The sequence below is a fragment of the Oryzias latipes genome, chromosome 3, assembly GCF_053564925.1.
Source record: "Oryzias latipes strain Hd-rR chromosome 3, Olatipes_Hd-rR_3.1".
Classification (NCBI taxonomy): domain Eukaryota; kingdom Metazoa; phylum Chordata; class Actinopteri; order Beloniformes; family Adrianichthyidae; genus Oryzias; species Oryzias latipes.
Window position 1 is genome coordinate 24,888,676 of NC_136239.1, and position 24,314 is coordinate 24,912,989.

The window sequence follows — 24,314 nt, forward strand, 5'->3', positions numbered from 1 at the left end:
GTCAAATCCAGGAGTTCGATTAGATTATTTCCTGGTTGTTTGGGGCTGGATGTGTCTGAAAACTGTTTCTCTGTGATGTGAACAGTTTTTTTTGGAATAACTTGGGTTAGAAGAAGAGACGCTACATATATTTGTTTCTATGATTTAAGTACCAAATTTGTTTTGTTATTATGCCTCTCTTCAATCTACCACTCCTATCTTGAAATAATCTAAAGAAAAATGTAGTTTCATTCATATGTTGGAACCTTGAACATTTTTTTTTTTATCTTTAGGGTGTACTTTCATTAAATTGCAGCAAGTTCAATTAAATGAAACACAAATTAATTTAATTAAAGCAAAACATTTAAATAGGCCTTCCCTTCTTTTATAAACCACAATTGTTTTTTCATCTTTCAAGCAGTTACAACCAACACATTAGAGACTTTTCCCCCAAATCTTCTGTTGCACTTTTAGCTTCCGGACTTCCTGTAGAAAATGAGGTATGTGTCTTTCTCCGTTAGTGCATATCAATGTAACAGTGCAGAACCAATGACAGGACCTCCATGTTCCAACAACCACCTCACCTCAATCAAGAGACTTTACAGAATCTACCTGACCATCACTTTTACAAAGAAACCACTTTGAGACACCAAAAACAACACGACAGCTTTCTGATCACTTCGTCACAGGGATCGGGCGAGAAGCAAATGTGTTTGAAACAAAAACAATTATTTTTAAACAAAATGGGAGAAATCTGCCAAAGTAGTGAAAGAACATTGAACCAATGCAGTCATACATTTAAAAAGAGGAAGAAAAGTGGGTCATGATGTCACTACAACACTACTGAAAGCTCCTACAAACAACGTAAAATATACAAACTAACTTAAGTGTCTTTATTAAACTTGTACTGGAATGTTTTATATATATATATGTGTATTTAATGAGGCAAAAATAACAAAAAAACTCCACCAATATACAGAGCTCTTTTATTTTCTTGAAGCTGTATCAAAAACTGCTATGAGGTTGAAAAGTGCATATAATTATCAAAATCCTTAATGCTGCCCAGAAAGATCACTCCTACACATCAAAGAGAGGCAATGAGTTGGTTCAAGTCCTATCTAGAAAACAGGAAATATTTTATTGAAATTGGGAGTTGTGTCTCAGACTGCATGGCCTTGAACTGTGATCATCCTGGGACCCCTTTTGTTCAACCTCTACATGCTGCCACCAGGTCAGTGAATTCGCAGTCATAACATATCACAACTACGCAGACGATGCTCAGATCTATGCGTCACTGACAGCAGGTGAATATGAGGGCCAGTGGATTCACTCAGTCATTGCATCCAACAAAACAGCTTTCTCCAGCTTAACTCAGACAAGACTGAAGTCATCGCATCGTCTTTGGTCCACAGAAACAAAGAGAAAGTATCAGCAGTTACCTTCACTCTCTGTCTCTAAAAGCTTCAAATCAAGTCAGAAACTTGGGGGTAATCATGGACTCTGACCTGAACTTTAACAGCCATATCAAGTCGGTAACATCAGCAGCATTTTACCATCTAAAAAGTATTGCCAAAATCAAAAACAGTTTCAAAGCCATACCTGGAGATACTTATTCATGCATTTGTCTACAGCAGGTTAGATTACTGTAACGCCTGCTCATTGCCTCCCCAAACGAGCTGGAAAACAGCTTCAGTACATCCAGAACGCTGCTGCTCGAGTCCTGACTAGAACCAGGAAGTCCCATCTCATCAGTCCTGTGCTCAGGTCTCTGCACTGGCTTCCTGTAGCTCAAAGAATAGACTTTAAAACAGCTCTGCTTGTTTACAAGTCTCCCCATGGCCTTGCACCTAAGTACATCTCTGACATATTAGTGCCATATGAACCATCTCGGACTCTTAAGACTTCAGGGACCGGCCTCCTGTTGATGCCCAGAGTCAGGACTAAACAAGGGGAATCAGCGTTTCAGACTTATGCAGCTTAAAGCGGGAACAGTCTCCCTGAGGTTGTGAGACAGGCCTCTTCTGTGTTAAGGTTCAAATCTAGACTCAAAACATTCCTATTTAGCCGTGTATATAACTGAAAGGTCCTTATCGACACCTTTTTTCATTTTCTTTTCTCTTTCCTTTCTTTTAAAGTAAATTTTATTACAACTATGTATGTTTTTAATCTTTGCACTGTTATATATTGGGATTTTAATGCATTTTCCTGTTTTGTGAAGCACTTTGAATTATTTTCTGGACGAATTGTGCTATACAAATAAACTTGCCTTGCCTTGAATCTTTAGTGAAAAATAAGGTCTTTAATAATGTAGCGTTAAGTTTTTTCGAAGTGTAAAAGTTTGTTTTTTATACATATATCCATCTAGATTTCCAAAAAGTATGACTACGAAAAGGACTGCAGGCCTATAAACTGTGCCAATAAAAAGCATCTGAAAAAGACACAAGAATCTGTCCCTTTACAAAAGGCCTGAGAGTCAGTCTAGTGTTGAAAAATGTATGGATTGTCTCCGTTTGTTACGCCTGTTTCTTCTATGCCATGTAAAACATGCAGAAATGAATGTACAAAGAAAACACAAACGAAAAGCGACAAATCCACGAAGCCTGGCCTTCGCTTATCACTGAATGCATGAGAAATATCTCCTAAAGAGTGCTGTGTGCTGCCTGACTAATCAAAAATAATGCAAAACCGCTTTATGAGCACTGCACGTCATCTACAGAGAGCATGAGTCAAGGCATCCAGCTGGAATGTGTGGAAAGTGTCTCCAGAGGCAGCCTCATGGTACGATAATGGCACAAGCAAAAACACAAGGCGTGAGGTCAATATGTACACCGTGCTGGATGCTGAAGGGAAATGCTAGCTTGAAGGTGATGCCTCCCAACTTCTGAAATTAACTTTCTGCTACTCCGTTTTTCGGGTGAAGCTCGACAACGCCTAGAGGAACTCCGTTTGTGGAAGGTCCTCTGCTTTGCAATGGGATCTGAAATATCTTGATGAAGATGCAAGGACGAAGATGCAAGAGAGAGATAGAATCCAGTGCAGGTTTGGAGTGCACAACTTATTAATACATCTAATAATACTATGCATGGCTACATTTTGTGAATTTTAGTTGCTCTTAAGCAATGGCTTTTTTCTGAATCATGAACTCCATGACACCCCATCATCATCACCACCACTCAGCACAAAGATGTGTGACAACAGAAAGAAAAGATCTTGGCAGTGAACTCTGATTATAGAGTCTTTTTGAATAATGGAACACTTACTATTTATTATTTCAATGATCTTGGTGGAGTCAAATGATACAATTTCTCAATGGTGCCTCCTCAGAGGCTTTCTAAGACCGACTGCTCTCATGACACCTTCACAATAAAGGTTATTACTTCTCGACAAAGATCCACAAGATCCTCTCGTTGCAGAATTTTTTCTGTAACTTCCTTTTGCAGAGGAAATTATAGAAGACAGGAGCTCAAGCAAGCAGAAATGCAAGCAGCAGCTAGTAGAGGCTGTGAGAACGAGAAGGGCCTTCTTAACTATCATTAATACTAAAGTGAGCGCCATCAGACACACAGAGCTTATGTTTCAGAAAAAAATGTTTTTAAAAAAACTCAAAGAAACAGAATATTTGAGAGATGGATCCACAAAAATAAAAGACATCAGATGTCTGTGAAGCTGAACTTGTAAAGCACAAAGCATTTGGCTATTTCCAAACTGAAACGCGTTGCACCTAGAATGCACAACAAATGAGACGACGTACACCATCACATCCGGCATACATCACACCACACATGAAAACTAGCACGCGTTCACATTCAGACAGAGCATTATACAATACTGCTATACATCGGTAAGGCAAATCTGAACAGGGCTAGCTGTGATTAGCTCAGTTGGTCACAGCTACAGTGTGTGGCAGCTATCTTGTATTAACTCTTAGCATGTAGTGTACACTGATTTCCAACAGACGGGAAATTTAAGAAAGAAATCCCTTCTCCAAACTAAAAATATTTTTTTTTATAAAGCTACGTGTTGTCACTGATAAATAAACATGAGTCATGGCAGAACTGAGAACTAAACAAGATTTTTCTAAACCTTAAAAGGTTGATGGAAATGCAGGAGCTTATAATCTGCGACAATGAAAACTTCAATTATTGTATTTTTTTTCCTTCCTTTTTTTGTTGAAAAAGAATTCTACTTCCCCCTGCGCTATAAAACACAGCACCCCAGAGAAATTTGACCCCACTCACAAATATAGTGCACTGTGCGAGTTGTAACAAAGTTTGGCCTATTTTATGAAAGATCAGGGGTAGTAGTTGTTTCTGCAGTGTCCCTTCCTCTGATGTCCCGTTTCCCACTGAGGAAAGAGGACAGCAGGCACCAGTGGTTTGAGGGGGAGGGAAGAAAAGAAGCCAATCCTGTTAGTCACCTTTCTCCTCAATCACCTCCTTTTGCGATTGAGTAGCAGCTGTGAGATGTGTGCAGTCCATGGAGAAAGCGACTGCTGTCTCCTTTCACACAGATGAGGACAAAACGCAAGTGCGCGAGCTGTACGTTACAAAATAACACACTTGTCTTTGTCTTTTGACTCCTTCTTGGCTTTTCGCTCCCCGCTCGTCGACTGTTTTCCGGGGCTGGATGTGTTTCCAGCTGCTGCTGCTGCATTTGCCCCACTGACTGCTGCTCCAGCTGCTGCCGCACTTCCTCTCTGCGTGGCCCCTCCCTCCAGAGGCTCCTGTTGGCCCTGCTGTGTAAACAAGACAGACAACGTCAAAGTTCAAATATGGACACATTCTTTCTCTAACACACTGGAGGTTTTGGTTAAAACAAGCTGCAAATTGTTGGTTGTTTCCACATCAGAACTGTGTGCTGAGAAGCTGTTTAGTCCCATTTTTTTTTCAACCAGACGGTCATGATGTGCCTGTTTTACAGGGACTTTTGTGTTTTGACAACCCTACACTTGCTTGTTTTTCATCCATCACTGCTTTTGAGGATCAAGATCTCAGCACTGTAATCCTGACTCTTAATCTGGTCTCCTCTACAGAGATTCGTCTGGATTATGAGTCTTTTAAAGGCGTGTATCTGATGAAGAGGCGTAACACACAAGTATGTGTATGACACGTCAACAAATGAGGAAAACATGTACCTTGAAAAATAAAATTAGACATTTTCAAATGAATACAAGATTTAGATGCAGTTTTAAATATGACCACATCTCACATGGCATACAATATTTTGTTTGGGGTTGCACTCTGCAATCTGTTGTGACCTTTAATTGTTGGCAGAGTAAAACTTGTTTTATGTTATTTTTGATGCACTCTCCCATCTTGTCTTGTTCTTGTCTTGCAGAATGACCCATTTTTCTTTGCTTTAAAAACTGCTAGTAAACATTTAAACAAAGTTTTTCTTTTATTAATTGCACGATTTATCACAGGATAATGGAACGGCCGCGTGCACAGAGTTGGAGGCTTCAGTTTTCACAGTTTCTTTTCTTTTTTACAAATCTCACACACATTCTTGTTCTGGCAACAATGCTTTTTTTTTTCTCTTCAGCAAACTTTAGTCTTCATTTCAGAGATCATAACAAGCACTACTAATTTAAACTGAAGTTTAAATGTTATTTAAAAAAAAAAAAGGTGTCGAAACGGTGCTCCTGTGGGCCTAACATGGGGGGCCTTTGTCAAGCGCAGAGGTACTTGACCCCTCCCAAACTCTCCAACGTAATTACACCTGTGCCTGTTCCTCATAGCAACATCGCTGTTCCAAACTTAATAAAGTCTGGCTTTGGTCATTTACAAGCCCAGTTGCTTCTGGAGAACATAAATTAGATTTTCACCTTTGTTCTATAGGATTGCAAAATCTGTTCTTCAACGATCTAAGCTTTGCTTCAAAAACAAAACAACAAAAAAACCATCTGTCCCATCCTTGCTACCTGTGCATGTCCAGCAGCTGCAGCCTGCTCCTGTTCCTGCTCCTGATAGAACTGCGAGGCTCGCCGGTCCTCCTCTTCTTGTAGCTTTTTTGCCAGGTCGAGGTCACTGATGGCTTCAGGAAGCTGCTCCCACTGCAGGTCCTGGCTTTGCTGCTCCTGCTGTAGCGACAGCGCCATCAGATAGTCCTGAAAACATCACGAATGGCAATGAGATTGAGGTGTTCAAAGCTCATTTGACAAAGTTGACTTCATTGGATTTCAATTTGCAGTTCTTAACTGGACTGTTTTTTAGCAACTGAGTCAAAAAAACCTGTGTATCATGTGGATGTGCTCCATGAAGTTTAGGCTGCAACCCAGAAACATTTCTTTAGAACTTATTACATTAGGGGTTTAGAAATTATTTTTATGGAGTACAGACTTCCTTAAAAGGCCAATGTTTTATTGGAAACTCTCAGGATAATATTTCTGGTTCTGCTAGTCTTGTCTGTACAGTGCTCAGACCTGATCTATCTGATCCTGCTGGCCGTGGTATACAGTCTCTGGATCGGAGGGAGGCCGTAACCGGAACTCCGAATCACAGAAGTTTCCATCTCCATCAACATTGTGCAGACTCTCCCAAACAACCTTCTCCTCTGTCAGGAATCCCTGGTCTGTAACCAGAAGGTACAGCTGGCCCTGAAAAAAAATGAAATGTCCTTTTTTATTGCACATGAATACAATCTGTCGTGTTTTAGTCTCATCAAGGATGTGATATTCAACATGAAAACTTCTACTGACAAAGGTGAGTCACAGGTTTTGATGGTTTGATTTTTTATTTTTATTTTACAGAAAAAGTCTTTGAAAGTCTTTAAAAAAAAAAACAAGTTGAAAACTGGGAGCAGTTATAACACATCTAACTTTATGAAAGACCCCAAATCTGCTAAAAAATAATAATTGTACATAACTTCTTTCAAAAGATGAAGGATCTTCCCGATCCTCATCCCAAACTGGTTGGACAAGTGTTTATACCCCAAATCCTTTTAGATCACTGTGACAAACTCATATGAGGGTTGGAACTAATCTGACAAGCTCCTGAGGTAGTGATCCTTGTTTCTGTGAATAGATTATCCACGTGTTTGGTGGGTACCTTGTGTTTGATCATAGTGCTGAAGTGGTTATTCCTGAAAAAGACACAGAGCTCTCCCTCCTGGACAGTGGATGTGAGCTCACACAAGCCGTGGTACGTCAGCTGAGTGGCTGTGCTGCTCAGAAACTGCTCAGCCACGATACCTAAAGAAAAAAGAAAAAGAAAATACCAATCTGACATTTTTTTTTGCCACAATAAAAACATTTGGAAATGAGTGATATGTCTTCAAAATCTTAAGGTGCGTCTTCTGACTTTGTGTGAAGCAGAGATCATAAAAGTATAAAATTATAATAATAAATGGTTTATTCTTTAGTATTTTGTAACTTCTGATGCCAAGAAGGTGAAATAAAGTTTTCTTTTTCTAAATACCTGGCAGATCCTTTACCAAGCTCTGAGAAGATTAGTTTTCTTAGAACTAAAAATTGACCTTTCAATAAATTTGGCCTAACCAGAAGTTTAGACATGAAAAACACTAAATGATCAAAAAGTTTTCTGAATAAAGAAATACTCAGAAAAGCAGTTTTAATTTTCTTTATACATGTTCTCAATCCTGACAAAAATGCTACAAGAACATGTCATTCAGTTATACCTTGCTTATTTTAGATGCCCTGAAATTTAAGCTCTCACCCTCTCCTGCCAGTTCACTGTTGTCCGACTGTTTGCAGGATATTATCTTCTCCACCAGCTGGTTGTAGCTGCAGTTGCCCACCGCTTTTACAATGTCCTGCATCTGCAAACAGAAGATAAAGCACTGTGAGAAAGAACAATTGCCTAATGTTTGGGTGACTGATTTATTTTAGGCTAATATGGATTTTTACAAGCTTGAAGCAGGAAAAAACCCCACAAGTCAAACTTGCTTACTTCTACAAGCTTTGGGACATCCAGCAACTGTAGCTGAGACGTGTCCCTGATTCCCCCTAATTGATCTGACATTAATCTGTCAGTGCTAAAAAAATATAAAGTATATAAACTTTTTTTTTTTTTAAGTAAAATTGGTCATTGTGACCCATGAGGAATCCAAACATACTGGTTTTTATTTTAGGGATGCTTGGTGTAACATTAGACTCTAATGGCGAGCAAACTGATGAAGGAAGACTGGATAACAACCAGTTTGAGCCTGCTATGCTCACATTCTTCACTAACTCCTGCGGTTGAGAGCTTTTTCCTGAAACTGAATGTCCTTAAAGAAGCATATTTCCAATAGTATCTTAAAAAATAAATCTAACAAATCTATTTTCAATAAATACTTTTATAAATTCTTGCCAAATGCATTCATATAGTTCACAAAAACATTAGTATTACGGTAAGTCATTGTACATTAGTACAACGACTTAATAGAGAGTTAATACCAGCTATTGTTCTACCATTTTGGCACATTGTGTTTTAGTTTATCTATAGAATCATCATTTCATGCCTGACTAATAACCAACTTTCTTCCTGAGACTCACAATGTTGTTTTACTTCTTTGATTTTGAATGTGCGACATAAACTGTGACTTGAACTGTCCCACTTGACAGAAGTTTACTTGAAACTAGCCCTCGGAAGGCCATGAACCTGAGGTATCAGACTTGTGAATGTTTATTATTTGACATCTGACATCAAACGTCTCTGTTAAAGTCTGACAAAAGCGGAGTTGGCACCATTTGTGTCAGTCCACATTCAGTAAATGCATGCTATTGGCTTATCACTGGTTCTGGTGGCATAACCCAGTTCCTATTGGGTCCACTGTGATCATAAAACCCTCACTTAAACTTTCATTAGGGCACAGTGGAACTGGACTTTTCATTAGAGACTTAAAGATCCACTTTGAGGAAAATTGTGTTTTAACATGTTTAAATGTTTCGTGTTTTAACGTGTTTAAATGTTTCGTGTTTTAACATGTTTAAATGTTTCATGTTTTAACATTTTTCTGATGACTTGAGACATGTATGAAGAAAATTAAGCTTCCAATTGCATTTCTGAGTATTTCTTTATTGAAATAGTTGTGAATCAGGAGCATACAAAAAAAAATCTGTTGGAAAAAGTTTGTAATTGTGACGCAGAGGAACTGCTGGCGCTCTGCAGAAGCTATGTCCTAGAGAGCGACACAGGTTTTTTGGGTTTTGCCTAAAACAGCATAACCATAATTGAAAGACCACTGGGGATACTCTGACAATAGATGAAGAAATGATCAGAGTGGGTCTTTAAAAAACACTTGGAACACACTTTGTGTCCTTTTTTCTTTTTAAAAGAAGAAGAAAATCTGCATATTTACATTTTTTTACAATATTTGAGCATATTTGGCAGTGAACATAAAGTTGTGTTTCACAGGGAAGAAATCACAGCCATCTCACCTGAGGGTCAACAAGCCAGCCGTGATAAAGAGGGATGTCAAGCAGATCAAAGACGATGCATTCGGGGGTGTACTCAAAGACCCGCACGCCCGTGAACTTCACGTTAACATCCAGACCCGTCTGCAGCTTATGTAGCACTGCCATGGCATCACTCATGTTCTTGGAGAAAAGAAAAACAATGCACATACAAGTCAGCTTTAGGAGGAACAATCTGGAAAACATGGCTGCACACACTCTACCTTTCACCTGTATAACTGCTCATTTGAGCAGGTCTAACTATGCTGAAGTGTATGTTCGGGGTACAAAATTAAACAGAAAACGCTATATTTTCTGTGATTGAGAGAATAATTCTGTGTTTAAAGTGGCAAAGAACTCAAACTCTATTCACCTCTATGGATAACTCAGTCAACTAGTTTCACTGTTTACTTGCAGCAGTTGAAAAGTTCAACTTTACAACTTTACCCTTTAAAGAAAAAAGCTTTACATCCAAATTAGAGAGGAAGGCATGCACTGACATTTTCATATAACACTCCCTCCTGACAAATCCCTGTAGCAAAACAAACTCACAACAGCTGCTGTGGATTAGCAGAACTCTGACACTGTGAAGGAAAGGAAAACCATGAAAATGCAAACACTGTACCAACACAACAAATGCAACAAAGGCAAAAAAAAAAGCTGAAAAAAAGAGGTTGAGAGGAACCTTTTTGCTGTTTTACCTGCAGACAGATACAACACACTTTGTTTAATTCAAAATTAATGGGATCAAAGAAATTTAGAAGAAAAAAAATTACCCTGTAAAAAGCAACACCTAAAGGACATTTGTAAATGTCCGTTTACTTGGAGCATTTACAGAGAATAAATGCTTTTAAGGGAAAACATAAACTGTCTTTTAATAAAGAAACACTTAAAAACGGAGGACATGTATATCCATCTGGTATAAACATAAGGTTTTAAATCCAGCATCTTACTAATTGGCAGTTAATCAAATCAAAAATTGTAGTGCTTAAAGCACCAGCTTTTAGAGCAACATAGTGTGGTGACCTGGGGCCACTAAGACTCCTGGGAAATGTGAAATCCTGCACCATGAGTGAGAAAGCTGTTGAGGGAAGTGACCATCATGTCGCATATGTGCTTAAGAGAATGGGCTCTGATGCTAGAAAGGAGATTGAGTACTTATCTTATCTGACTATCACACCCTCTTTGAGACTGTTAGGGACTGTGCAGTGTATGGGGCCCCAACATCTCTCCAACTCAGCCAGATAGTTGGTAGCTCAGCTCTACATCAGTGGGTATCAGTGGGCTTAGCCCTCTGCAAATTATGTACCATCTGGGTTGTTACATCGGTGTCAGAAGTGGGATATCAAAGACGGTGTTGTTACACCATGGAGCGAGAGACGGCAAACAAGTCCGAATGCCTGGAGACAACTTGGGACAAATGAGAGCAAAGGCCAACCATCTCCATCAGGGCACGAGTACACGCCTTCATCTGCAGCCAGTCCCAGCAAGTCTGGTCACAATGCCGGTGATGACCCGTCCACAGCAGTCTGTTCAACAGCCAGTGATGATAGCACGCACACTTATCAAACTTCCTCAATATGATGACATAACACCAGTGGAACCATAGCTGGCTCAGGTCAACCTGGCGGACGCCTATGGGGGTTGGAGCCCTGGAGAGACTGTTACCCACCTAGCTTTGGCACTTCAAGTACTGCTGGACCTCTCTTCTGGGGAGCAATGAGACCTGTCGGATTTTAACAGCAGCATTGGAGCGACGCTTTGGAGAGCGGGTTTTAGCAAAATGTAACCGAGAGCAGCTGGAGTCTCTGTGCCGTGGAAATCATGAACGCCTAGGGACCTTCAAAGCCGATACGCAGCTCTTTCGACCTGCAGCAGTGGAGCAACTAAGCCTCCATGCTTTCCTCACAGAACTTGCTCCAGAACATCTGCGCCAGATGACTGCAGATGAGTTACTTCAGCCAGGTGGTGCAGCTAGCAGACTTCTACTACACCGTGCTCTGGTTCCAGCAGCTAGTGTGGATCATGGTGGAGAACCAGTCTTGTAACTAGCAGCTAGTCGAGCAGAACCTGCTCCCCCAAGGCGACGTGCACCCCGGGAGTTGCGTTGCCACCGCTGCAGGGACCGGGGGCACTTAGCCAGGGACTATTTGGCCCCAGCATCCAGAGGCATGAGCAGTTGGGCGGGAAACAAAAGCGGGGCGAGGCTGTACGGGAACCCTCATCCTGTCAACAGACACTCCTCTGTCCAGTGGTGGGACCCTGTGAGACATCACAGGGACTGTTTGTGGAGTGCAGTGTTGGGGATTATCACTGTAGGGCAATGGTTGACACTGGAGCAACTATTAGCCTGCTATACAGGGGGACAGTGTCTGACTATGCTGGCTGGGCCCCTACTGAGACAGAACTTTTGACAATAACGGGTGAGCAAACCCGGCTAGCTGGGAGAAAGAGTGTTATGGTGGTGGCTGGAAACCAGAAATGTGAGCATGAATATTGGCTGGCTGACATCCAGGAGGGCTGCATCCTGGGGCTGGATTTACTAAGCCGATGGGGGGCACAAATCGAGATGTCGAGGGCTCACCTCCACAGATTGTGCCACTCTGGTTCAACCAAACCTACAGCAAAAAGACTCACAAAGCAGGGCGTAGGAACCAGCGTACTCAAGTCTCAGCACACACCAGACAGCCCACCCTGTACAGCAGAAGCTGCAGCTGCAGTCAGTCATGGACCGAGTGAGAAAGCTGTTGAGGGAAGTGACACTCATGTTGTACGCCGTTTGTGTGTGTACTCTAATATATGAGCTTTGATGCCAAAGGTAATCAGAGTAATCTGCTCATCTGTCTACCCTCTCTGAGACTGTTTGGGGTTGTGCGGTGTATGGGGCATAGACAGGTCTCCACTCAGCCAGATAGTTGGTAGCTTAGCTCTAACTCCCCCTCTGCAAGTGACGTACCAGCTGGGACGTTACAATATGGTGCCACCGGAAGTCATTTCTTTTTCCAGTGAAGTTGTCTCTTAAACCAGGAAAATAATGCTAAACTTCAATTTATGCGCATTACAGCAATCTGGGCCGTTGAAATAGGAACAATCCATTAGGACATTACTGTATTATGACAGTATCAGATCTTAATCTGCTGAAGACCTTGAGAACATCCTGAATATAAAAGCAAATTGATCCCAAAAGTACGACGGAGTAAAAATACGACTTTTTTTCCCCTAAATTTACGAGTTTTTATCTCCTAAATTTACGAGTTTTTATCTCCTAAATTTACGAGATAAAATCTCGTAATTTTACTTTTTTTTTTTTGGTGGCTCTAATTTTTTTTTTTTTGGTGGCCCTAATACTCCGTCGTACAAAAGTATGTCGCAACTGGAAAAATTAATTTCTTTCAATTTAAAAACCGGCCTTTTAAATCCTAAAATTTAGATCCATGACCTGCATGTATGGTACTGTGGAAAATATACTATTGGAAAAGTGTGTAACTTACATCCAGCATTCAAACAGATAGAACCTGAAGTCCAATGAGAAATATCAACGTTCTCTTTGCCTTTTTTCTAAATTAAAAGATAATTTAGAAATTTTACATCGTTTTTTTTCACATTATGATATACAAGTTGGAGCTTTAAAACAAGTACAGTATATACAGGCAGAAAAAAGTTTTTTATTCTATTTATAAAATCCTGTACATTAATTATATACCCCATAGATAATTCTATCTTGATTTCTAAATTTTATATATACGGGGTTAGAGGAATCGCCCTAAACTGGCTCAGCAGTTATTTACAAAACAGACAACAATATGCGCAGTTTGGAGGTAATAAGTCTGATCACATGAATATTATTTGTGGACTTCCACAAGGCTCAATTACAGTACCTAAACTCTATTATATACATAAATGATATTCATGATATTTCTAAGTTGTTACAATTTGCTTTATTTGCAGATGACACTAACTTTTTCTGTTCAGGGGTTAATCTGAAAACCTTATCTTATAGTATTGAAAAGGAAATGATAAAACTTAAAATGTGGTTTGATTACAATAAATTATCTTTGAATCAAACAAAAACAAAGATTATGGTATTTGGTCATAAAGAAAAAAAACAAGTGACTTTATCCATTAACAACATAAATATAAAACAAGTGTCTGAATTAAAAATTTAAGAGGTTATGTTGGATAACAAATTAACATGGAAATCTCATATTTTATGTGAAAAATAAAGTACCGGTAGCCAAGAGCCTTTTTGTTTTGAACAAATCCAAAAATATTTTACCATGTCATATTATGCACATGTCATATTGGTTTTACCTTACTTTACATATTATATTGAAGTGTTGGGAAATACATATGAAACTAATATAATGCCCTTAATTTTATTACAAAAGAGAGCAATTCAAATTTTTCACAAAGCTACATTTAGACATCATACAAATGAACTTTTCATTAAGTCAGATTTATTAAAACTTAAAAATGTAATTGAATTGCAGATCTTATTAGTTATGTTTAAAGCTAGAAACAGATATTTACCAGAAGACTAACAAAAGCCTTTTATTTTTACTACAGGAGATGAAAATCATAGAAGATTTAATTTCAAACAACAGTTTGCTGGAACAACACTAAAGCAAAAGAGTGTGTCTATAGAGGGGTAAAAATGTGGAATTCACAGGAGAATTAGTTACAAGGTAGTCAAAATATATTTCAATTTAAACGGATGTATAAAACAAAACAATTAGACTGTACAAACTTGACTGTTGAATGGAATGTTTGGAATATAAGTGCTAAGGAATGGAATTTATTTACTAAATATGTGTTCATTTGGACTGTACATGGTGAAATCTGAGCACAGGTGATGGTGTGAGAAATGTAGAAATTATGCAATGTTTAAAAGGGGGCAGATAATAATAAGAATTGTATTCTTCACTTCTGCTCCTTTTCAATCATGAAAATTTTCAGTTGTACAAAAATCCCGTAAACAGATTTGGCATTCAACAGTTTTCATGAAAGGAACAAAAATAAATGAATGAATGGATATATAATTACGAGACGATCTGATAGCAAACCTGCCTTTGAATGCACCTTTTTTTTTTTTTTTTTTAATCACGTGCACCTCCCACACCTCAGAAACCAGTGAAAGAAGCAGTGCGGTCCATGCATTGAACCACAGAGGCTGCTTTGCCGGATGCCTCTCAACCTCTGCTAGAATTTCATTCTGTCATTAAGAATGGCTCCCAGCTAAACCCAGAGAGCCAAGTCCACTGATATTTGAACTCTCCAAAACTGGTAGATGTGGGACTTCTTCAGGGTTTCCTGTGATTTATTGTTCATTCTGACTCCAGTGGTTAAAACAATCATTGCTTCTAGAAAGATTTTTTTCTTGAATGACTGAAGTGGTGATCTTTATTTTCAAACCCCGTGAGCAGTCCTGACCCTGTAATTGGTGTGCTGAGCTTTCAAGGTTAAAAACCTGCGACTCGTTCATCAAGGTGCGTGGATTAGGATGTGCACGTCTTCACTGTAGGATTAAGGATCCCAACAGCAGATGAGTGCTCAGAAATCAAACTATGACTGCATCTCTCTTCTTCATCTTGCCTGGAACTGCATGCATCTCTGCATTGTAGCATTAGCACAGAACTCTGCTGGAGGCCTTCCAGCGTTTTCACTTTGAGTGCTCAGTTTGAGCGTCTAGACTTTCTGCTGCTCGCTTTCTTTCTTTCGTTCTGTTCCAAGTGTATCAGTATGCAGAAAAGCTGCAATAAACTGGTTGCTGGCAGATCATGATACGTTGGGAGACTTGTGGAGTTTCTTTTCTTAACATCACACAGAAACTTCACATGAAGCAACCACACAAGTCTTACTAGAACTTTACATTACAGGAATGTTTGCCAGAGCTTTTCAACCACAGCATGTTACAGGTTTCTTACAATCGTGATGGCCCACAGAAATCTGCAACTAACTAAGAAATAAAACGACAAAACAACCGGCAAAATCCCCCAAACAACCCCCCCCCCCCCCCCAATAATATAAAAAATAAAATACAAAAAAAAACATAAGGATGATCAGACTGACAAATGGAAAAATAGACATAAAAAAACACACAAACCAGTGTCTTGCTTGTGCCTGTCCCAAGCCCGGTGAATGCAGAGGCTAGTGTCAGAAAGCATTCAACATAAAAGCTTTTAAGGCATATCAAATAGATGAAAGGAGAAGACTGATATATGGATAGATGAACTGATATATTGATAGTATGGTTTTCTAAGCATTTTAGGGGCTTGGAAGGACATCACACCCCAAATTCTCAGCACACAGACTTGTCCCTCTGATATTCTACCTGCACCCTATAGTGGGGCTGGCTAAACCTGGGCCTGTGCAACATGACTTTTCAAAAAGAAACCAAGAGTTTGATTCAGGAGAATCTTATCTTCTCACCTAGCCAAAAAAGATTTTACTTTGAAAGGCTGAGATTCCACAGTGGTGGTCATAACTGGACCTTGATAACCGCTTTGGCTCTACGGTTATGTCAGATGTTTTGATTCAGTTGAACGTGTCTAATGCTCCTCAACCCCATTTCAAGCTGTGCAGTCTGTTCCCAGATTCAGTCACTTATGCACCTCATAGGAACCAGTTATATAAAAAGCACTGCTCAATTATGCTGAATTATTGAATGTTTTGAAAATTTTAAGTTTTTAAATCAAGTGACAACTGAAAAATCATAGAAACTGAGTAAGTACTGTCTTCCAAGTCATCCAGATACCTCTAAAAGCAAATATTAAAATCCAGCAGTGTTAATAGATTAACAAAAAATAGAGTTTTATGGAAGAAGTGAGTTTTTAAAACACTGTACTTTAGATCTCTCAGTACTTCAAAAAACAGCATCTGAGCAGCTAAGAAAAGAATTATTTAGTGCAGCTTTATTCAGCAGTATAAGAGATGGTCAGGTGGACTGTGAGAAATTATTCAACTTCATCTAATTGGTCTAAAAAACAGTCATCATTCCCTGGATATCAGCTCTGTTTTCATTCAAACAGGCCTGGGTTTCACACCGAAATATAAAGGATCATTAAATACTGTTTTTCTTTGCGTATTTTTGAAGCTTAGTTAAGACACTTTTAAAACAACTGTATAGTGTTACTACAGACTACTAAATTGTTTTTTTTTTTTTGGATTGGTGGTAAATATTTTTGTTGGAAAAAAAAGTGTATCTCGGCTAAAAAAGATTGAAAAATGTAATTTTAGCAAAAAGCCACAAACTTCAACAAGATGGGTCTAAAGGAAAAATAACTAACTTTTTTTTAGTCATTATGGATATATATCATCCTCTCGAGCTGGATCCACTAAAAACAAAAGATCAAAACGATCCTCCCTCTTCACCGTCTCTGCAGGGTGAATCTGTGACAAAAGCTTAAAGCAGCTGCTATTTTTATGCTTTATGATAGGTGACGTTTTACCAAGTTGAAATTATTTATTAAAAAAAAAAAGGAAAACATGTCTGATGTCCTGTAATTCTTTACGAATAGAAAGAAATAACTGAGCCACAAAAAATGCTTTTTCCCTACAAATTAAAGGGGAAAATACCATTTCTTTGAGATAAATATTCTAGTATCTCATATGCCTGCCCACTGTGATCTCCATATGTGGTGTAAGCCAACCAAAACAGACGGCATAGCGGCATGACGCCGCCCACATGTAAAATAATGTCTAAGACTGGATCTTCATAATAACAGGGCAGTGCTCACTGTTACCACTCCTTAACTCTAACCATGCATTCTAAGGACACCACTGATTTATTTATGAGGGTAAATACCAAGCTTCAGCTTAGGAAGCCTGTTACAGCACACTTCTTTTAGGGTAGAAACACATTTTTGAGCCTTCCTCGCTGAAGAGTAAATGAGGCTTCAGATCATTCACAGATGTGATGGTGTAGCTGCCGTGCAAGAGGAGAAGAGGCAGGGCCCCTCCCACAACATCATCAGGCGGCGGGGATGTTAAGAAGGAGATGAAGCTCCATCTCCAAGTGCCTTTCATGGTAAGCCACACACTCACCGCCTCAGTAATAGCCCCGAGATGAACCCAGCCATGCATGCGTCTCTAAGAATTTGCTGCCATGTGAAACAACATAATCTGACACTTCTGACCTCTCGTTGTTCCCTCAGTCCTCCAAGGCTTGCTTTAAGCAACTTTAGGGAATAGGATAGAAAAGCTAAGATGATGAAGATCTGCTGACCTCTGCTACATTGAAGCAAATCTGCAAACCAGCATTAGTGTGAGCTTGCAGCTACACTGGGAGGTTTCAGAAGAACACACAGTGGATACAAATATTAACAAAAACGGATCACAGAACAGGACAGAGTGAGAGCTGCCTGTAAACTTCCACAACTGTGACTTTAGACAGTTAAATAGAAAAAGGAGCGAACTCGTCCCAAAAGCTTTCCGCTCCATCAACCACTAGCAGTCAGCAGTGCGCAAACACACACGCAGAAGCAAAAACACATGTCCGTTTAAAAATGAATGCAGCAGGCCTTACCTGCTCATAGTTTAGCCTCTGGGCCTCTGATATCTCTTTAGGTTTGGTCTCCAGAATGTAGTCACCTGCAGAGCAGAAAAACAGAGATGTTGAGTCACGCCAAGAAAACACGGATTAGCAATGAAATAAGCTCACCCCACAGTATAAGCTTTTCAAAGAATCTGTAACCTGCTCTCAGATGTTTCTACTGCTTACTGGTGCATTTTGCATTGATCGTCTATCAAGAAAAGCCTGTGCCAGTGCTGTAGATCTCGGTCCACTGTGGTGTCATCTGAGAGCTTTGATTGGCTACAGCAGACGGCCTTGCGGATGTCTGCATTCTGCTGTGTTTCAGCCAAAATCCAGTGCTCTGCTCTCTAACCACGGGCACAACTAAGCACTGTGAGTTTTTACAAAGTAAATCTGACACTCATCCATTTGGCTCTCAAACTGTTTACGGCTCACGTTCACTTCAGCGATAGCATGAAAAGCTTTGCAAAGACAAACGTACTATTATTTCCACGACTACAAGTCTTGCACACACATTTGCTTTATAAGACTTACAGAAAAAAAAAATCACCAGAGGGTGATTAATTTAGCAGGAAGAGGCGGGAGCATTGCGCTCCACTGTCAACGTGCGCTTTTTCCAGACATTTACTCAGAGGAACAACATCGACCTCCAGTCACTGGTATGTGAAAACACAGGAGAATTCTGTCACGTGTGTCTCACATTAAACAGCTACATTAAAAAGACTTAAATTATTATTTTTTTAATAAAATAAAGATTTGTGATTTTCATTAACCTTAAAAAAATGTTGTCAACTATTTCACTATGAGACACAACTGCTCTATACGGTCTCATGACTGACAAAGAGAATCCAATTTAGACTCATGGACTGAACATGATAGTAACTCTGTGGTGTGGTAAGTTAACACACAGGGAAGGTTATTTTACAGGCGGTTTACATTGTCCGACAGACTGTTCCTCTTGCAGGCTTTTACCCCAGATAAAAATGTTACTGCCAAGCACTTTTAGGTCTATTGCCAGCCAGGGTCAACTGAATGGTTTCACCACAGAGTCTCCACAAAAAAAGGAATACCCCCACTGGTCAGATTTTGACTAATCAGCAAGAGTGGCTGTCAATAAATTTGAAATGTGATAGTTTCATCCTGGACTTTCCCGGTTTACTCTTTCAGAACTCATTGTTATAAATCACAGCTAAACTATGACAAAAACAAGGAGTGTAAGGGATCCATACATGTGTGAGTGGATGCTACTTGGTGCGTTAAAAGCATTGTGTTGTCAACAAGATGAGGAAAGAGCCGCATTACTACAGTTCACTTCCCATTTTCCTTCCCCTTAACCGCACAGTCTCTGCAATCTGCGACCAGGCCCTCCCTTGATCTAAGCATCTCTCTGATCCTACGCTGCAAACCGCCGAGATGCCCACTGATGACCACCACCCACTTCAGCACCTATCAGCATCCTCTAAATCCAGTGTTGGGGGTAATGAATTTAAAAAGTAAACAATTACTGTAATTTAGAGCTGGACGATATGGCCAAAAAATAAAATCTTTGATTTTTTTCATTCCAAATTCGGTTTTTCGATTTTATTCCACCACCACCACCACCCTGCTTTTTCTGTTTTTAACAAAAATGTAAAAAAAATGATAGAGTATATTTAACAAAAAACATTTTATTTGAACATCTCCTATGAAAATTGGTTCTAACACGAAGTTCAACTGAACACAAGCTGTAAAGATGTTTGCAGAACAATGCAGCAAATGTTTTGTGAGCTACCACTAGCTTGTGCATCTCATAAATAGAAATACTAGAACGCACTCGGCAGAGTTTCAAACTTGATTCATCAAGAAATATACATCAAAGACAAATAGTGCAAGATCTAACAAAAAGTTATATTATAGTTCTAGCAATTAAGGTACACCTTTACTACAAGGGCTGTCAAAGAGCTAAAAGGATGAGGAACTGCCGCTAGTAAGGCACTATGTTTTGATCCTGAAGGGTAATTTTAGTTACGAGGGGCAGGACACAAACATAGAGAAGAGATATCTCCTATTTCCTTTGCAGCAGCAGAAGACTAGCTCATGGGGGATTCCCCTGTTGACTCTGGAAGCTGCTCACTGGAAATGACATAAACACAAAGTTCACCAGGATGTTAAAACTTCACTGCAGTGGTTTTTATGGGCAACCATGAACACAAATAGGAACTCAAACGCCACGCTTTGAATTCATGTTTAGTACAAGCAGCCTGCCATACAAAAAGGAGTTAAATGATTCATGTTTCGTGGGAAAGGGTTTTGTGGCACGTGTGCCAACCACGAGAAACTCCACTTTAGGTGAGATAGTACACTCATTTAGAGAACTAGAAAGGCCTTCTTGAGATGGAGATGCAAAGACTCACCAAGATACTCCATTAGCTGTTCTGCAGTGATGATTTCCATCATGGGAGGCATCTTCACCTGCGAGAAATGCATGAACATCCATTGAGGTTGAATGGTACACATTTATTCAACACAGTATGCACCGCTGCCTCACACAATAACTGTACACAACCTTTCGACTAGCCATATTTATGTAATATATTGAAAAAACATCTACCTGAAGCCTACATTATAATGGTGTGACGATTAATCGACACTAATTTTATTATTAATTCCTACGATCCAACCAGATCAATCTGTCTGAGGCAAGTTGTTAATCGAATCAAACTATACCATTATAAATAGTTTAAAAAAATCATAAATATCGATATTGGATTGAGGCATGGCAGGTTTATTTTACTATAACGTGAAAAACGACCAAGCGTCATCACAGCGGACTACACACATGTGATGGCACTAGCAAAGACATGACCCTACAGTGTGGTAAGATGTTCTAATAATGTTTTGTTTGTATTATTTTGATGTGGACAACAACCATGGGATGAACTTTATGAAACTAAAATGTGAACAGATTTGTCTAATGTTTGTACACATGTTTAATTTACACTTGATTATCTCACAAGAAATACCAGGACTCTGGAAAACTTTGCCTGCACTGTTCAGTACCATGTATTTATCTCGGAGTCACACTGGCTGAAGTTTTGGCTACAGTCAGCTGTCCTGGACTAATTCTAGGTCAGTGAATCGGATCATTCAAAATGAACCAATAGATTCGTATTGTCAACCCCAAATCATGAAATGAATCGAATTGTTGTTAAACTGAATCATTACACCTACTAAACTGTGAAATAAATTGATGGCTGCTCATATTTAATGTTAAATCCAGTCATAACAACAGAGTTATGATAATAAGACCACAGTGGTGGTTTTAGTTTAGGGATGATAGATTGTACCTTCCCTGCAAGCATCAGGACGTTCATGATTGCCAGTAACGGACAGGGGCCATTCTCGTTCTGCGTGATGACCGGCGTGTTCTCCTCCCGCCACTTGATCCATTTAATGTGATATATGGACTGGCCCGCCGCTCGGTCCTTTCCACAGGAAGTCTTTATCCCATCAGCTCCGTAATCGTTCTGCAGGGCCAACGCGAGCCCCCGCTCCTCCAGCCCCTCGCTGTTTAGGTCGGAGCTGGGGCACGAGTTCAGGTTGGAGAAGGACTCGAGCGATTCTATGCTTCGAGACTCTCCGGCGAGGCTGTGTTCAGGGTCACTCCCACCAGGCAATGCTTCTGATAAGGTGTGATCGCCAGACACCCCCAACTTCACGCCCGCCGTGGTTGCATTGTTGTCCGGACACAGCTGAGTGGGTTTGGCAACTTTGGTTGGTTCGCTTTCTCCACAACTTGAAGGCTCCGCTGGTGAATTGCAGTCCTCTTCGATTGTTTTGTCGCTTTCCAACTTTGAGGCACCTCCCTGGTTGTCCTCTGCCAGCAGCACAGACTCGAACCCCATCATCCCATTGCTGATCAGACCCACAGACCCCGAGCACGCTCCGCTCGCAGGCGCACTGCTGGCTTTCCTCTGGTCCTGCTGCTGCATGGGAAGGACATCGGTCATTTCTGGCACGTCGGCTTTCCCAGAATTGGAAACAGCGCTTAGCGCACCAACATGTGTGGTGCTGATACCACAACTCACGTCAACCAAAGTACTGAGAGGAGCCTCGCTGTTCTTGTATTTGTCGGCTGTTCCTTTCACTCCACCTACTGTTGTAACGTCACCCATTTGTTCCGCAATAGTGGCACACAAAGAGCTTCCGTCGGTGTCTCGATGCAGGCTCGCATTTTTCTCCATTTCGATATACAGGCTGTCGACAGTTTTTAGCTAAATTGTAGCGGTAGCTTCTGTCCCAAAGACGCCATGACAACTCTACAAGTGACGTCATTAGCGTGAACAGCTTTCAGGCCCAGCAAAGGGGCGGTCGAATAACCGGTCGTGGTGCTGTTACGTCCTCACGGTTTTTTCAATGCCCAAGTCTGGGTTCAGCACCCTCAAAAATGGATAAGAAAATCTCTAATAAGTCAAATAATTTAACAGTGTTTGTGCTTCTTAAATTAAGCGAGTATTTATAGATAAACGTACCTTTAAAAACGTCCAGTTTTGCTATTATGGTATTTCTGTCACTTAAAAATTACCATGCGCGTTCCTACAAAGTTAACTAATCCCGGCGTCCCTCCCATTGTGAACAAACGTTCCGTGGTGGATTTGAACTATTCACGTTTTACAAGCAATGTATTTTTGAGTCCCTAAAGGCCCGTACACACCGGGACGAATATTCGCCAGGCCAGCGTTTTTCGCCACGTTTTTTGTGTTCACACCCAGGCGATTTTCGCTGACGATGAGTGGAGTGAACATGCAATTTCATTCCCTGACATTAGATGGCGCTTAATGTAAAACAGAAATACTCCTGTACACAAGGTGGCGCTGCGCAACTTTACGCTTCTTAAAGTCGCTTTTCACTCAGAAGAAGAGAGCAAGTATTTACACGCTAGTCAGAATCAAACAAAGAAAACATGAATATTTCAAGCACCAGTAGCTCCAACTGGTGCTTGGTTCGGGGATGTTTTAGAATGTCCGTCATTATTGCTTCGCGGCTGTGTAGACGCTACTTGGCGTCTATCTTCTTCGCTGGTATGTGTGCTCAGCAAGGCAGTTTTGTGTTTGAGCGCCCCCAAGTTGTGTTTTACTGTAACTTCAGAAGCTCCAGACACGTGAGCAAAAGCGCCGTTCTCATTGGTCGAGTAGATTTCGACGCGACGCGTCGAAAAAAAAAAACGAACCCGAGGCGTTTTTTTTTTTTTGACGCTTTAACGCCTGGCGTTTTTTCGCGTCGGTGTGCACACTCTCATTGGTGCCCTTTGTTTAGTCACGAGGCGTTAAACGTCGGCGAAAATCGCCGGCGAAATTCGTCCCGGTGTGAACAGGCCTTTATACAGTCAATGAGTGGCAGCGAGTACCATAGATTACTCTCCAGAAAATGAGACTCTTTCAAAATAGTAATTTCCTGTATCATTGTTTCATTATGATGATCGAGAAAATCAGTCAAGAGTAAAGTCAAATCCCCTTTTATTTAAACTATGGAACACAACGTGCTTTCTGGGAGAAGTATTTTATTAGTATAATTAAACAAGAGGAAAAACAATTATTGCTATAAAAAGCAATAATGAATGTCTATTTCCAATGTGACTTAATTTCATTTAGACAGCTCATATGGTTCATAAACAATTTATTTTCTAATTATTCTTTATTTTCTTGATACTGCTTGTTGCTGCCTTTTCATCGCTGTGATCTGTGATTTAAAAAATACATTTAAAAAGTTCCTTTTATTAGGTGTCCTTATTCCTCTCTGGCTGCTGCCTTTAGGGGTCGCTACAGCACACAAATCAAATCCAGTCGACCCAATCTTCTAAATCTTCGCTCATATCAGCTACCACGACTTAATATGATAGACATGTCATGGATTGAACACCACGTCTTCTTACTTATCCACCAATTTTTTGTCTTGCATTGCACCAAATTCTGCTAATCTGCTCTTGGAATTTGTATTCACACTAATGCAATTTTGTTATACATGTAGTTTAAAGCGTATGGAGGTTTTTAAAAGGACATATTTTGGAACTTTGTATGTAAATATAGACAAACAGAAACACTGAATGTGTAATAAGACACACACAAAATAAAAACTAGTTCGAATATTTACACTGAAAGTAAAAAAGCAAAAAACTGCTGTTAATCCTTAAAGTTGTGCATTGGTAAAGCACTGAGGGTATAGAACAACAAAAGATTCTTAAAATAATTAAAATAGGGAGGGATAAAAAATAAAATTAATGCTATAAAAAGATGACAGTAAAATAATAAAAACAAATGAGATTGTCTATTTCCCATGTGAGTTCGTTTATCAGAAAAATCATGTGGTTCATAAACAATTTATTTGTATTTATTTTTTATTTTCTTGATACTGCTTGTTGTTGCAATGTAT

At 39.9% G+C, this 24,314-nt stretch overlaps 1 protein-coding gene across 5 annotated transcripts; it reads right to left on the minus strand.

The window, feature by feature from the left end:
• Positions 1-304: 304 nt before the first annotated feature.
• Positions 305-22,648, minus strand: mindy2 (MINDY lysine 48 deubiquitinase 2). Of its 5 annotated transcripts, none has more exons than XM_078944491.1 (10): positions 21,974-22,253; positions 21,233-21,871; positions 20,300-20,357; positions 17,898-17,962; positions 9,359-9,517; positions 7,653-7,755; positions 7,026-7,168; positions 6,401-6,574; positions 5,900-6,085; positions 305-4,711 (listed from the first exon to the last, which is right to left on the minus strand). In XM_078944491.1, exons 1-10 carry the CDS (start codon positions 22,127-22,129, stop codon positions 4,523-4,525), a joined length of 1,872 nt encoding a protein of 623 aa, XP_078800617.1. In that variant the 5' UTR covers positions 22,130-22,253; the 3' UTR covers positions 305-4,522. The 5 variants fall into 5 exon arrangements, with proteins under 5 accessions (XP_078800617.1, XP_020569902.1, XP_011489597.1 ...); XM_020714243.3 differs by having other exon boundaries at positions 305-4,714; positions 21,233-21,868; positions 21,974-22,252; XM_011491295.4 differs by having other exon boundaries at positions 305-4,714; positions 21,974-22,251.
• Positions 22,649-24,314: the final 1,666 nt, after the last annotated feature.

Coding starts and splice junctions, on each gene's coding strand:
- mindy2 (XM_004067324.5), bottom strand. CDS start 22,129: ATGGAGAAAAATGCGAGCCTGCATCGAGACACCGACGGAAGCTCTTTG. Junction 6,086..6,400: donor AGCAGGATCAGATAGATCAG/GTCTGAGCACTG, acceptor TGATGTTTTCAG/GACTATCTGATGGCGCTGTC. Junction 4,715..5,899: donor CAGCTGCTGGACATGCACAG/GTAGCAAGGATG, acceptor TTGTTTACACAG/CAGGGCCAACAGGAGCCTCT.